Here is a 16,106-nt window from a genome sequence, read left to right on the forward strand (position 1 = left end):
GCTCCGTTAGCAGTGTCCTTTTGTTGTAGAGGGCGAGGTGCTTCAAATGTACGCATTGGGTTTGTTCTTCATAATCTGAAGGGCTGTGTACGGTATAGTTGGCCACAGAATCCCTGTGCGTGGGAGACTAGTTTTACGTGGTACATGTAAAGAAGATGGGAGACATATAAAGACATACATGCATACATACATACATACATACATACATTATAACAAACAAAGAATAGACTGCGCTCCTCAGGTGTAAAATCAGACTAATTACCAAATGATTGTATTAAATGGATATAGCAAAGGTGAATGGCAAAAGTGAATGCAACAGTATTATGGATGATTGACTCACACTAATAAAAATACATGCAATATGTTATAATAAAATGCTGAGTGCCAATGTTTAAAAAGCTGCTGTAAACACAAATATATGCCAGTGAACAATACAAATATAATAAAATGGCATGTGTTGGTAGTTATGACTACTGCACTAATGAATCCCTCCTGAATGATACTAAATGAATGATGAATGGAAAAATACAGAAAAAATGACACTAAGTGTGTCAAAGATAAAAATAAAAATAAAAATGAAAAATGTGAAAAATGTAAAAATATATCAACCAAACCAAGGGTCCATGCTAGGATCTGGCTGCTCTCATCAAGGACCAACGAACTCCCAGAAATCTGTGAACAACAAGAAAAGAAAGCGCCCGATCCTAGTGCAGCATGAAAAAATACAATTTAATAAAAATGAATATGAATAAAACCAACAAATGCGAACTCACAAACACAGGATAAATAAATGCATATAATGAGTATACTCATTCGCCAACCGCCCACGTTGTGCCTTGGATGGCGCGCCCTCTCTCTGTCTGGGTTTTCTCAGCTCTACTGAACTGACATCCAGCAGGGGATACAGGAAAAAGCTCACCACAATGTGACCCGGAAGTCCTCCACAATGTTAGTGTATCCGGATATGAGGTCTGCAGTGCGTGACCCCGCATTTGATAACATTATTGATCTGCCAATTTTTAATTATATAACTAATTGATATTGCAAGGTGTTGTGCACTATGAACAGGACACTCATTGTCTTCAATTAATGTTTGTTCCTTTAATTGTCATCACACATGTGTTTATACTAATTAAGCTACCAAGTGGTTGATTGACTCATCACTATAAATATGTTCTGACGTAGACTGGTCAGATATCTCCTGATGAAATCACTTTATGTGAAGAAACGCGTAGAGAAGAGCGTTTTTTAGCTGCTGTCACACCGGGATATACATTTTGACTCTATCCTCACTGCCCACCTCATTACGGACTGCCTTTGGGAGTGCAGAGAGACTTCTCTGATCAGCCCCTGCATCGCGGGGTCACGCACTGCAGACCTCATATCCGGATACACTAACATTGTGGAGGACTTCCGGGTCACATTGTGGTGAGCTTTTTCCTGTATCCCCTGCTGGATGTCAGTTCAGCAGAGCTGAGAAAACCCAGACAGAGAGAGGGCGCGCCATCCAAGGCACAACGTGGGCGGTTGGCGAATGAGTATACTCATTATATGCATTTATTTATCCTGTGTTTGTGAGTTCGCATTTGTTGGTTTTATTCATATTCATTTTTATTAAATTGTATTTTTTCATGCTGCACTAGGATCGGGCGCTTTCTTTTCTTGTTATACATACATACATAATTACATATGTTCAGAACGGCACAATGTGGATGCAAGAAAAATCTTACCTCTTGCTTGTGCTGTTCATGTCGGTCAGCACAGATGTGAGAATGAGAACGTATGGCCCTTACTAGGAGGCCAAGTGGGATGTTGGCTGGAAATCAACACATCCATTAATGAAGCTATTGAATTGCTGTCATCACAAATCTCTGAGCTCGCTCGGAAGCAATTCTAAAAATGTCGCCCATGGTGGCAGGCTCGTTCGTGGCTTTTTAGTAGGAGCATATTAGGAAAGAGGGAGAGGGGCGTTCCCGTTCTAAGGGAGTCTGTCCTGGGAGAGTTTCATTCAGAACGCGCAGCCTGTTATACGGTGTCCTCTCTGAGGCAGGGGCTCAACTCCAACCCTCAAGACCCCTAATAGGGCAGGTATATTATATATTATATTTGTGGGGAATTTGGGTTCTCAGTTTACGGGGGGGGGGGGGGGGGGTGCTTGTTTAATTTCTGTTGGTAAAACCTGCAGGTCAGTGACCCCTTGTAAGAGACGTGCAGGGGCACACTCAGGGAGACTGATATGGGGGAACTTAAACCCTGGCTTTATTCAGCCTGTCACTTTATACAACAGTTTAAGGCTCATATATACATATATATATAGTGTTAAGACTGTGGTGCTATGCTGTAAGGCTGGGGGTGCTCAATTCCTGTCCTCAACCCCCCCCCCCCCACCCCCCAACAGGTCAGGTTTTCAGTATATCCCAGCTTCAGCACAGGTGGCTCAGTCGAAGACGGAGCCTCTGATTGAACCACCTGTGCTGAAGCTGGCACATCCTGAAAACCTGACCTGTTGGGTTAAGCTTGAGGACTGGAGTTGACCCCCAAACTGCTCTAAGGCACATAACTGCTGATCAATTATGGAAGAACGAATTGATCAGGCAACATAGGTAATTAATTTTCAATAAAGGTAATCAAATGCTGCATATATTAAAACCAATTAAGTGCCACCTGGACTACTTTAACATGAATGGCCCATATGGTACCTTCCAAACTATCGCCGCTTAGTATAAAGGGTTCTGACCATGTAAAAAGTCAGAGGAGAGTTGGGACACAAGCATTCACCGTTCAATAGTCTTTGTTATTAATTAGTTGTCATATTTGCTCTGTGTTCTATCACATGCTTTCAACTTGCTTAGTATGGGTGGGAGGGGGGAACTGGGTGGGTGGGAGGGAGGGGGGAACTGGGACTGGGTGGGTGGGAGGGAGGGGGGAACTGGGACTGGGTGGGTGGGAGGGAGGGGGGAACTGGGACTGGGTGGGTGGGAGGGAGGGGGGAACTGGGTGGGTGGGAGGGAGGGGGGGAACTGGGACTGGGTGGGAGGGAGGGGGGAACTGGGACTGGGTGGGTGGGAGGGAGGGGGGAACTGGGACTGGGTGGGTGAGAGGGAGGGGGGAACTGGGACTGGGTGGGTGGGAGGGAGGGGGGAACTGGGACTGGGTGGGTGGGAGGGAGGGGGGGACTGGGTGGGTGGGAGGGGGGAACTGGGACTGGGTGGGTGAGAGGGAGGGGGGAACTGGGACTGGGTGGGTGGGAGGGAGGGGGGAACTGGGTGGGTGGGAGGGAGGGGGGGACTGGGTGGGTGGGGGGAACTGGGTGGGAGGGAGGGGGGAACTGGGACACTTGGGTGGGTGGCAGTGACTGGGTGGGTGTGTGGGAGACTGTGGGTGAGTGGGTGGGTGGGTGGGAGACAGTGACTGGGTGACAGTCACTGGGTGGGAGAGAGTCACTGGGTGACAGTGACTGGGTGGGTGGAAGGGAGGGGGGAACTGGGTGGGTGGGAGGTCGGGAGGGGGGAACTGGGTGGGTGGGAGGTCGGGAGGGGGGGAACTGGATGGGTGGGAGGGAGGGGGGAACTGGGTGGGTGGGTGGGAGGGAGGGGGGAACTGGGACTGGGAGGGGGGGACTGGGTTGACGGGAGCCACCGGGCGGCCAGCCTCGCTGCGACCCGGCAATTTTGGTTCCGTGGCCCGGTGCCGGGTCGCGACCCACCATTTGGGAAACGCTGCACTAGATCGTTTGCAGAATATAACGACCAGACTTGTCACAGGATTAGAAGCTACATTTTGCTATCTTTGGTAACTGAGGATCGCCACTTACTGCTGAAGCGGTGACCACACTTAAACTTTCGTGTTGCAGATTCCTACGGCAGCAAAAGGGATTTATTTCGTTTTGCAGAGCAGATCGGAAATTGCTCCAATAGTGGATACAAATTAAATTTGTTTTACTTTGCACCGCTTTATGTCAACTTATCACGCTGCTTTGCTCCTGTCATGATAATGTCATGAGATATTATGTATTTTAATCCATCTGGTGCTTCAGGGATTAAAAGTACAATTTAGGTTTAAAAATGCCATATATTGAGTTATGACAGGTCCAGGCTTGTCATGCGTGGGTGCTGCGCTTGTATTAAAATCTAGTGTAGTTCTCCTTCGCTTTTGCATTAAAGCCATAGGGTTTAAGTGGCTTTGACGTCTGCTACGAAGAGCTGCGCCAGATGTAAAACGCAAGATTAACATGCTATATAGTAGTGTAGATATGCCAAATGCGGATGAACATTTTGCATTCGGAGCAGGTTACACCATCTTGGTACACATCTCTACTTTTCTTTGATGTACTTTGTTTTCTTTGTGCCTGTCTGTGATTTGTAGTCCCTTCCAATTCGGCATGTTGTACATTATGTAGCTTGTCATTTGAAGGTTCTATTTAAATTGGCGTTTTTTGTGGTTTTAATCACAATTCCTGCCCCCCCCCCATTGGGATATTGTCAGTGCAATGTGAGACACCATTTGTAAATTTGTACTGCAAGTGAATTTAAATCAATGAAGGTTGTAACCTTGGAATCTGTATTGCGTCCAAAACATGATGGCGGGAGGGCGCAGCGCACCGTGGTCCCTGCTAACTGCGAGGCCTTTAAAGATTTTTTTTCACTTCTTTGCAGGTCGGTTTTCTGAAGATCCTGCACAAATATGAAATCATCTTTGCTTTGCCTCCGGTACAAAGACTTGGGAAGAGTATATGTGTGGTCCCGCTCCCTAACCTCCACCTCAAAGTGATCAACATCACACCGTTATCTGAAGGTAATATTTGTGTGGTCCTTATCTACTGAAATGTATGTATTGTGATGCTCCCGTCACGTTGTGGGGTCTTTTGTCCCAGATTAAGGCAGGAATCCTTGGGGTTTGTTGAACAGGGTTTTTATTACTGCACAGTAATAACTACATAATAGGCACACCGTCCCTTTAAGGCAAAACAAATCATAAAATAAACGCTTACTCCTCTTAGGAGACTGGCTACACCACTCCAGCCCTTTCTAACTGGGTGGCTAGCTAAATTGGTTACCACCCCAAAACATGTACAGCAAATACAAAAGTCCAATAAGAAAATATAACCGTCCTTATCTGTTTTGGTGCTGTAGGGGGAATCCCTCCCACGAGAGTTCAGGACATCCCTCTGGATCCAATGTCCTGGGCAGCATAGCCCTGCTTCCACAGCAGACATGTCCTTGCTTCCTGGGTGTGCAACCCAGGCACTGTGACCAACGTCCAGCAAGCCTAGGAATGAGGCCAGCCATCTTTCTCCTGGCTAGGGAGAAGTTTCTCTCTCCCCCTTCTCTGGGAAAAACAGTCTCTCAGATTGGCAGCACTCTATCTGCCTTTTAAAACTCCAGTTTCTTCAGGAGTTCTCTGCTAATTAGCTACACCTGTAACTAGCCTCTGCCCAGGAGGAATTTGACACTGACTCTATCACAGTATGTACAGCTGAACCCCGTTATAATGCGGTGCTCGGGGTTCACATAATGAGACTGCGTTATAACCGGGATCGCGAAATGGCTGACACGCGAGGACTTGCCCGGCATCTGCAGCTCTCTCCTCTCCCTGCTCCATCAGGCTGTGTCCACGTGCGTATTATTATTTTATTTTAATTATAATGTATCATTTATTAATATTTTATAAATGATTATATAAAATAATCATTTATAAATTATATCATACCATGCAGGAATCGAACCCAGAACCTTTCATATGCTAGTAGCAATTCTCTAGCTGCTACACCACAGGGTTGGTGTGATGTCATTGACACTATAAAACAAACTCAAGTTGTTTGTTTATAGAGTCAATGACATCACACCAACCCTGTGGTGTAGCAGCTAGAGAATTGCTACTAGCGTATGAAAGGTCATGGGTTCGGTGTGTGTGTAACAAAGCATTGAATGTTATAATAATACAAATAAAAAAAACCTTAGCTGTTTTTAAATCGGGAGCCACGCTGAGCGTGTTATAGCACGATCCACTACAACGCAAATCCGCTTATAACGGGGTTGAGCTATATATCTTTTATATAGCTCCCACAGTGTACTCTGCGCTTTACAAAGACACAATACAGTACAAGGAATTATAAAATAAATGCAACAAAGTCAGACAATAGGAAAATACATTGCTGTCCCAGGGAGCTTACAATTGAATAAGTGGAACGTTGGGAGACAGATGTATATAATACTTTCTTTTTCAGAACTTATTACTTTCAATACACCACAATGCACACATACTGTAACTTATGTCCATTTAGCCTCTCGTGCTGCAGAGAGAGCAATGCCTTGTTGCCAGCAAAGGAGTTAACTTGTCTATCTTCATCCTCATTTTGTGTTTGTGATGCGGATTACAATGACTGCACAGAGCAAAACCATCGCACACAATGGAAACGGTTCTGCTCTGGTCTAATTGCATCACATACCGAGAATAGATTTGGCCAAAATGGTACGAATTAGTTTGCATGATACAGCAAGGAATGTGCACTCGCTTTTGAACACCCTGCAGTACCAGCAGGGGTGGCCAACTCCAGCCTTCAAGGGCCACCAGTAGGTCAGGTTTTAAGGATATCCCTGCCTCTGCACCGGTGACTCAATCGAAGACTGAGCCACTTGTGCTGAAGCAGGGATATCCTGACAACCTGGCATGTTGGTGGCTCTTGAGGACTGGAGTTGCCCACTCCCGTGCTGTACAGATCTTTAACAGGACTGGTGATCTATCGGCAGCAGCAACTTAGGACAAAGACCTACGCTGGAACGGACATGTAGATACATTAAAGTAAATGGTTTTGGGCTTACTGGAGGCGTTTTCTGTATCGCGCGTGTGGCTGGGCTCATTGTTGGGTAACTGCCTTGTACACCTCTGTGTGTTCACTCACTCCAAGTATTATTACGCTTTTCTCAAACTATTTATGACTATTGGACAGTGCATCACCCTCTAACATTTGGTTTTCGCTACATTTTCATATTAACCCTTTGAGCGCCACATTTTCCTGTTCTTGTAGGCGTTTGTCTATAATTATATGCTTTTAGTTTTGTTGGTTACCTACACGGGTAGGTGGGAGACAGCGTTGCAGGCGCATCTGCGTTTTTAATGTGCGTCGTCAACTTAATCTTCTAACGTTTTTGGTTTTCACGGGAGTCTGTGTAGCGGGGTAATTTGCAAGAAAACATCCGATTTTGACCAGTGCTTTTTGTTCTCCAAAACAGTGATTTGGAAAGTGTGACTCCCTCTTCATTCATTTTCAGGCTCCATTTAGTGGTAATCGGTCATAATATTCACTCTGTTATAAGAGCATGCTCTGTATTTGAATTCACTGTTCTCCATGGAGGACAGGCAGGCATTGTCCTGTTATATTATTTTGGAGATTGTTGTAGTTACACTGCATACAGAGTGAATTTGGATGTTTTTAAGAATATGTTTAACAGTTTGTTTGCAGATAGGCAATATCTGGCCTGGTTATTGCCAGCATCAAAGCAGGCGCGCTCTGTTTAAAAGAACTGTGGAATTAGATTATCAGATTATATGCTGCAAAATGTACTCTGATGCATTACATTGCATTTCTATCTTAAGCAGTGAATATAATAACCACCCATCTTCAATTATCAGAAGTACATTCAGCCAGGCTTTATATACGTCATTTGCGTTCCCCTGGGAAGAACTCACACAAGCGCTGAGCTGCATAACCAGTGCTGGCGGAGTCTGGTCCTACATAGATTAGATGATGAACACTTGAAACCCATCCCTTATTTTTCCCGATTTGTATACCCCGTTCATTTTCCCAGTCAGTCTGTGACTATCTGTTCCGTATTTTCACCGGGCTAGAATTACATCTGTTAACCTTTCTTACTTTTGCCTTTTTATGTGTTCCATTATTCTGCCTGGTCTGCACCAGTATGATGCACTGCTAATTAGTCGGCATGTTTTCATGTCCGATGTATACTGCGCATGCTTAGTCTGTCAGGTATGCGTCCTTCCAAAGAATAGGGGTTTTGACAGCCCTCACCTAGAGAAATTTTCAAGGGGAGTAAACAGACTACTTCAGAGAGAAAGTCTACCCATTATCAACTCTCCGCTAAGTAAATTATGAAAGAATTGCCCATTAGAAAAAAAAAGGCTTTCCCCAAAAGATCTCGCATGGATTACGTCTTGGCACCAATTAGTAAATATGACCTTCAGGGGGTATTCAATATACAGTACTACGAGGTGACTGTTGTCAGACAAAAACAACCTGCATGGTCACTTAAGTGATACTTGGTATTATATTGGTTTACCACTTAAGTGAATATTTTATGCCCTGGGAAAAGGGTTTGTCTTGTCAGCAGCAAAGTTGTACTCTCTATTTCAGGAGTCACTTATTGTCCTCTTATCCTTACAGTAATTGTTTAACTAATGATGGAATAATAATTGCTTCTCAAGGATGAGGGAATTCTGTTTTGAAAGAGGAGGCTCCATAAATAGCCTTGGTACAAAATGGTTAAAAACACCCCACAACCTTCCCCTCCCCCACCAACACAAAAGTGTCACCAAGAATTAACTCTTTGAGTGCCCTACGGCTGTTTTTGCTAGGATATGGGGGTCTGGCTTTTCAGGGACTTCATGTCCCCAATGATTTTCTAGGGGATTTTCATACAAGTTAACAAATTAATAAATACCAGTCCATTAATATGATATAGAATCAATTTTGATACTTAAAAATCCATGACTAAGTATGCTAATTGAAAAAATGGGGAGCATATCATGGGCTCTTTGAGTAGTGCACGTCAGACCGCCTGTGGATGCAGTTTTCCAGCGAAACGTGTTGATGTCGTTGCTGACATCAGTGCGTGTTACGGCCGGACGTACAGATGTCACTGAGGCACACTGGAAAGTACCACGCATGAACTACAACTGAGGACACCCGGATGAACGCCGAGAGGGCATGACGGAAACAAAGAGAACTTTCCTAGAGGAGCATCAAAGCTGGATTCCTGTATCTCTACCTGCTCCCCCTCCCCTTAGCTGATTTTACCTGCTCCCCCTCCCCTTACCTGATTTTACCTGCTCCCCCTCCCCTTACCTGATTTTACCTGCTCCCCCTCCCCTTACCTGATTTTACCTGCTCCCCCTCCCCTTACCTGATTTTACCTGCTCCCCCTCCCCTTACCTGATTTTACCTGCTCCCCCTCCCCTTACCTGATTTTACCTGCTCCTCTTTAACAAAACTGTGTGCAGCAGTGTTTCTACTTTTGTGGAAGTGTTTTTATATTGCACTTTGTCACTTATACTTTTGATAATTTGCTAGCTTTCTCGTGCTCTTTCTTTGTGTGCCTTTTATTTGCGGAGGTGCTCCAGGGATTGGGGCGGTTAGAGAGGCAGCGGGATCAGTATTTCCAAAAAGGGGACAATACAATATGGAGGAAGATCTTTTAAACACGACCACTGACATAGTGTGCTGGGAATGTAAGGAGAGACATGCTTTTGATCTTGCCACAAGAGTGGTTTGCCTGGAATGACCTCTTTAGCCCTTTAATCATCCATGAGACAATTTAAAGGGAGATAACGATGCTGCTCCCTTTGGGAGTTCACATCCCTGTGATCATGGGTAGATTACATTTAGGGTAAGATTATTCAGACACAACCCAAAGAGATCACACCGCTCTACAAGCAACAAAATCAGATTATGTTTTGTAGAAAACGGAGTAATGTGGTTGTGCCTAATTGCCTCTAGAGTGACAACGGGGTGGTACCCATGTACTGAGGATAAGGGATAACCAATTGGAAAATCAAATGACAGGTCAGAGAATCTTCAAAAGGAAATACGTTGGTGGTGCACACCTAGGCTGTTAAAATGAAACATTTACTATATCGCTAAAATTAATCACTGCCCATGAAGAAGTGAACCGGTGACAACGTGAAGACAAACATTTAATGTAATAAAATCAAAGGAATGTGTGGCTGGGACGTATAATGTTTGCTGAGAGAAACAGTGGTTCCTTTCATTTATTAAACAGATCCACGAGACCATCCCCTGTATACTGTTATCCCGGCATCACTTACTGTACCTGATGGGATTTCATTAAGCTATTCAGCACTTGGCAGCAGTTCGTATGTAGAAGGGCTGAATCTTCTCTATCTCGTACATCGAGCATATCCACCTTCCAGGCAATTTCCTTACACCTGCAATGACGGCTGCAGAGTGAGTTGCTTTGTATCCCAATACAATTTGCAACTATTTGCTGCTTCTAGTTACAACAACACAATGAATGCCGTGATCACAGGGATCTAAGGGTGGCGTGTTTCAGACACATTCATAAATACCAACATTATTACTAACATTGGTCACATTATATAATCACATATCTCGGGTCCCTGAGCTAAAGGAACCACTTTTTCTCTCGGCCAACATTACACATCCCAGCCACACTTCTCTTTGATTTTATTACATAAAATGTTTGTCTTCACGGTGTCACTTATTCATGTGCTCTGATTTATTTTAGTGAGTGTGAAGTTTTTAACCGCCTTGGTGTGCACCACCGATGAACTTCTGTTGAAGATCCTCTGATCTTCTGTCATTTGATTTTCCAATTGGTTATGTAAGATTATTTTCCGAGCCTGAGAGACGGGGATGATCATTTTAAGTTTGATCTGTCACTCATTTGGGTCTCGGATAGAAAGCAAACATTGCAGACCTTCCCGTGACCTTGACATCTGAAACCATAATGCAGCTTTCTTCATCACATTGCATTGCACTGGTCTTGCTACCAGACTCCCCGGGTTCCTGCAGTACAACTCCTGACACTTGTCTGTAGAACATACAGAACACCTACAAGCTCAAATTGAACCCCCAAAATACCCACAACATATATATAAGCATATAAGTTTCACAGAGGAGTGCTACTGAGCATGGCAATTTATATTTAAAACCAGAGACATAACATAAAACACAGACAAAGCTCAGTGCACATCCAGAAAAACTTATATACGGTACAGTGCCTAAATATACATGTATAAATAACTAATAAATAAAATGGTCTTTTAGTTTAACATTTTGGCCAAATTGTTGTAAGCCCATTCTCCCTGGCAATGCACAGGTTATTAAGAATTTATATTAGTGTAGGGACCCTTGAACGTGGTCTGCCGTGAAGTTTGGCTCAAGGGCTTACAACAATTTGGCCAAAATGTTAAACTAAAAGACCATTTTATTTATTAGTTATTTATACATGTATATTTAGGCACTGTACCGTATATAAGTTTTTCTGGATGTGCACTGAGCTTTGTCTGTGTTTTATGTTATGTCACTTGTCTGTAGACCATTAGATATATATCTTGGCTTGGATGGATTTGTTTTTATCTAGTTCTTCCCGTTGAATGTGAGTTTAAATAGATGAAATGGAATGACTAGTTGTCAAATATAATTTTGCTATGGATTAATGGCCTGACCCATTGCAGCCTGGGAACAGGTGAAGAGATGAGCTGTGAGAGCACACAGAGGGCTGAAGTACAGTATGTGTGAATATATCCAAATGCCATTTCAGATTGCACATTCATAGTGTTTTACGGTGTAATCTGTGTTAAACTTTTGTTTTATTACAGTGTGACAGTCTAATGTACTGTATAGTTTTATTTATATAGCTTTAATCATATGTGCACAGCGATTTTCCAGAGATTAATTTACGCACATGTAATACAGGAATCTGTATAATGCTCTGTACATTTATTTTCTTCATGTTTAAGCACAGCACAGATATTGGCTTTACTTGTTTATTTACATCCCCTATGGGCTTTGTCACTATTAGATACCCAAGTGATTTGAACGGCGCTTAAACACAATAAAATGAAAGTGAAACAATGTGCTCACTAATGTGATAATCACATAAACATAAGTGCTCAAAAATAGTGTGTGTATAAACAACAATAAAACAGTGTAAGGTAGTGGATAGATCTCAACCTCTGATGGGAGTGGTTTAGGTTCCCTAAAGAATGCAGTGATGTCCAGGATTCAAAGGGAACGTAGTATCCGGATTACCCCAAGGATAAGAGAAAGGACAAATATAGTGTACCACTGTTTGACAAGTCTTCATATAAAAGGAATCTTGGCTCCTATAGAATGCCTACTTACAGTGTGGTCGGATCATATAAGCAGTAAGAGATAAACTCAGATGACTGGATTAGGATGGTATATTGCTAGTAGGTGATGTGGTCTGGTATTGATGCAGTAAGGGATGACTGGATCACGGTACAGTGTTGCTGATAATTCTCAAGGAGACATGAAAGAGGAGCGAGCCCAATTGTGCAGACCAATAAAAATGTATCTTAAAATAAGCACAACGATATATATGAACTCACATTGTGTACATGTAAAATGGACACACAAGTTGTTGGGCGCCCGAGGACGTCTCGCGCCGTGGAGGTAAGGGTACAAGCCGCTTCCCGGTCACTTGGTTCTCTCTCCACGTGCGTTTGCTGTTCACCGGTTCCGCGTCTCGCGTCACTTCCGGTTAGGATTACATCACACCTAGGTCATGTTTCAATTATCTGGACATCGACTAGAGCAATGAGATTAACAGTACACCATGACCACATTACTGTAATCACTTCATTTGTCTCCTTAGCTCCATAGTAGCCTATCCTGATTTTATTCAGGTATATTAACTTGTATTGTGAATACTCTCTCATTGGGGGCTATTATAATGTCTTTGTGATATACAAGAACCACTCCTGTTTGATAAATACTTTTATTGGGAGTTGATTTAACATGGCAATTTGGTAGCCTGCTCCTTGATATATATATCGAGCATACAATACTCTAAGACCACATTTAACGCTGTGTCTATCTACAGACTGATTGCTACCTGTACACCTCATTTGTACTGGCAATTTACTCGGCCAGAATAATATTGGTGGAGTTCACCAATACACCATGCTGAGTGTATGTATGAATGACTGTGGTCGAGTGGTATCTAGCATATGGTGTTCAACTATACACCTATGCTAAATTAAGTAGCGTATATAGCAACCCAGCTTATTCGCTTTATCTAGGACACCACAATTTAGCCATGTTTTGGTGAACACCACCAGCCACTAGCCCTTCCAATGATATACTGGCACCAATTAGCAGTGCCCAGACGAAGAGTATATGATGTAATAATTGTTTTAACAATTTTCTATGACTAGCTTTGTGTATTCGTTATATGTGCTGTCTGTTAGGCTATTTTTGTCTTATCTTATATTAAATATATGAACCGTTAAAGTTTACGTTTTAACACATACACTATACACTACTTTAGTGAGTGCTGTTACTGAAGGGGTCTTTTTGTACTTGCTTAGGCAGGTATATGTTTGTCCAATTGCCTCCTTACCCCTGGCACCACACATCTTAATAGACTGTAGCAAGAGCTTCCCCTCGCCCTCTCCTCCCTTCCCCGATATTTCTAACATATACAAATAAGGGGAATGTGTCACTGCTTTAAAGGGGAGCTAGATCACAACCAGCGAATGAGAAGTGTAAGCCTGACTTCAATAGTGGGGAAGTTACTTGAAGGTTTACTATGGGATACTTTTCAGGAATACCTAATGGATAACACAATTATTAGTAATAGTCAGCATGGATTTATGAAGACCAGGTCGTGCCAAACGAAGCTCATTAGTTTCTTTGAGTGGGTAACTAAGAATTTAGACCAGAGGAATGTAATTGTAGTCTACTTAGATTTCGCAAAGGCTTTCGATACGGTGCCACAAGAGGTTGGTGTACAAAATAAAGCATATTGGTCTGGGTAAAAATATTTGCACCTCAATTGGCAACTGGTTGAAGGATAGACAACAGAATTATCATAAATATAACCTATTTTTGGCCTAAAGTTGTAAATGGAGTACCCCAAGATTTGTACTGGGACCCCTACTTTTCAACTTGTTTTTTTGATGATTATGAGGACTTGGAGAAACTTGTATGTTGGGCAGGTAAATGGCGGGTTATACATTTTGAAAGCGGATTGCTATTACTTTAAGAAGGAATTTACTTTTCCTCTTATGGGACACCATTGGATAATGTTTGGCTGGAGTATTCCGTTTTGCCTTCCTCTGGATCAATGTACTGGAAATAAAAAAATATAGCATGAGTATCTGTCATTTAAATTTAAAAGGTTGAACTCAATGAACATTCCTCCCCCCCCCCCTCCCGCCATGTGTAACTGGCCTTTTTCCTGGTGTCCAAATTTTGTTTGAACTACAGATATCTAATCATACCTAAGTGACTGACTGTTTTATATTTCATTTTAGATTGAAAATAATATCTAAAAAAAAATGTAATTGGTATAATTAGTCTGTTAATAAAGAGAAGTACTTTTGCTGCAACATTTCCCCGGTAAACCTCACGCGTGGGATTTCGACGTAAATGTAGACATCTCCCATGCCGCTTCCATAGATAATGAACGTTCTTCAGCACAACGGTGCCTTGTTTCTGCTGCTTCTGGTTCATGAAGCGCATCTGATGAACAGACGTTAACGGCACTTGTTAGTTTGAACATAGATTGTGTTTCCGTACTTTGGACTGCTGACAATTTAATCTGTGAGAAAAATGTGCTGGTAATTAGTAGCAAATTGGTGTACGGATGTTTAGCATCGTGAACAAACAACTGTTTGAAAGGAAGTCAATGGTTGAAGAGTGGTGGTATGCAGTGGTGTGTAAAAATAAAGTAAAAAATATTACATAAATATTATACACCCACCTATACATATCTATTCAATATGCTTTAAAGCTGCTGAAGGTTGAAGCCCCATTAAAATGAATAAAATTTAACTCATAGGGATCAATTGATGTATTGTATAGAAGAGGGGGCTCCAACTGGGGGGCGCGCTCTTCTCCAAAGCATTTATATTAAATGCCGGGGATTGTGCGCAAGGCCTCTAGGTTCTCTTTCCTTGTCTCCGGCGGCATGGCAACGTGACGCCACATGTCAGAACGCCGGGGACAATGTGAGCAGGGGGGAGAGTAGGCAGGGGGCGCAGGGGGGGAAAGTTTGCACACCCCTGCTATAGAACATATCAGTAGATTAAGAATGTAACCCCCTTAGAACTACCTGCTATAACGGGGAAGACCTAAACAATGTAACCGCCTTATCAGCGTAACTGGGTCAGTTCTATATTTACCAAGCGCTGGTATTCAATAAGACCTCTTCTGGTGTTGGGTGACACCTTTAAGCCCATTCACATGAGTGTGGTTGCACGAACCCACTACCATTTCAGTAAAATCCACAACCCTTCCACAAATTTCCCATGGAACGTCCACCATATAGCTTCAGACTAGGACCTTTTCTCCAGCATTCCTCCTTTCTCTGGAAACATATTTCCATTTGGTATCTTAATACATGTAATTGATGTAATGTATTAGATACAGGATACATAGAAATGTTTCTTTAATTTCTCTGATTTCCTTCCAAATGGGCCAGTTGTGGGTCTTTGCCCAGTTAGGGGGGGGAGGGTGTAATACTGTATGAAATACAGTACAATTTTTTTTTAATTAATTTTTTAAGAAGTGTTGCCCTTGTTTGTTTCGCAGTATATAGAATTATGCAGGTACAATGGTGTCCTGACTTGAATAGCTTACAATGCAATTGGGTACCTGAGGCACGGAGATAAAGTGGCTTGTCAATGGTTAAAGGAGAGCTCGTGCTGTTCGAACTGGGGACACATTATAACTGGCGTGATTTTTTTTTTTTTTTTTTTGACAACTGCTGTTATAGAGATTAGAATAAGAGCTCCCTTTGCTTCTTCCCGTACAAAAGGGGTAGGAAAACCTTTTTAAAATGGAATAAAAATCCTTTAATGCCATTTTAAAAGGTTTGTTTTATTTTGTGGTCTAATGAATGTAAACCACATGACCATTAAGGGGGGAAAAAAGTACTTATTAGTGAACTATAAAAAGTTTTTTTTTTCTTTTAATTAGGAACAATAGGGAAGGTGAAGCGGTGGTTAGAGGTTGTTAAAGGTACAGTGCCACTATAAGCGGTTAAAAGGTGTGAGGGCCTATAGCTCTAACCTGCTTGGGACAGGAAATTGATTGAAGGTCTTAGGAGAAGAGGGACACAGATGCGTATATCCCCTGG

The 16,106-nt window shown here is 42.6% G+C and overlaps 1 protein-coding gene across 5 annotated transcripts in view; it reads left to right on the forward strand.

The window, feature by feature from the left end:
- ADISSP (adipose secreted signaling protein) overlaps positions 1-16,106 on the forward strand; it is a 183,612-nt gene that overhangs the window by 78,160 nt on the left and 89,346 nt on the right. For all 5 annotated transcript variants that reach the window (XM_075572792.1, XM_075572819.1, XM_075572810.1 and 2 more), the window contains exon 4: positions 4,656-4,794. In XM_075572792.1, the coding sequence (XP_075428907.1) occupies positions 4,656-4,794 (139 nt within the window). The remainder of the gene's footprint in view (positions 1-4,655; positions 4,795-16,106) is intronic.

The sequence above is a fragment of the Ascaphus truei genome, chromosome 1 (assembly GCF_040206685.1).
Source record: "Ascaphus truei isolate aAscTru1 chromosome 1, aAscTru1.hap1, whole genome shotgun sequence".
Taxonomy (NCBI): Eukaryota; Metazoa; Chordata; class Amphibia; order Anura; family Ascaphidae; genus Ascaphus; species Ascaphus truei.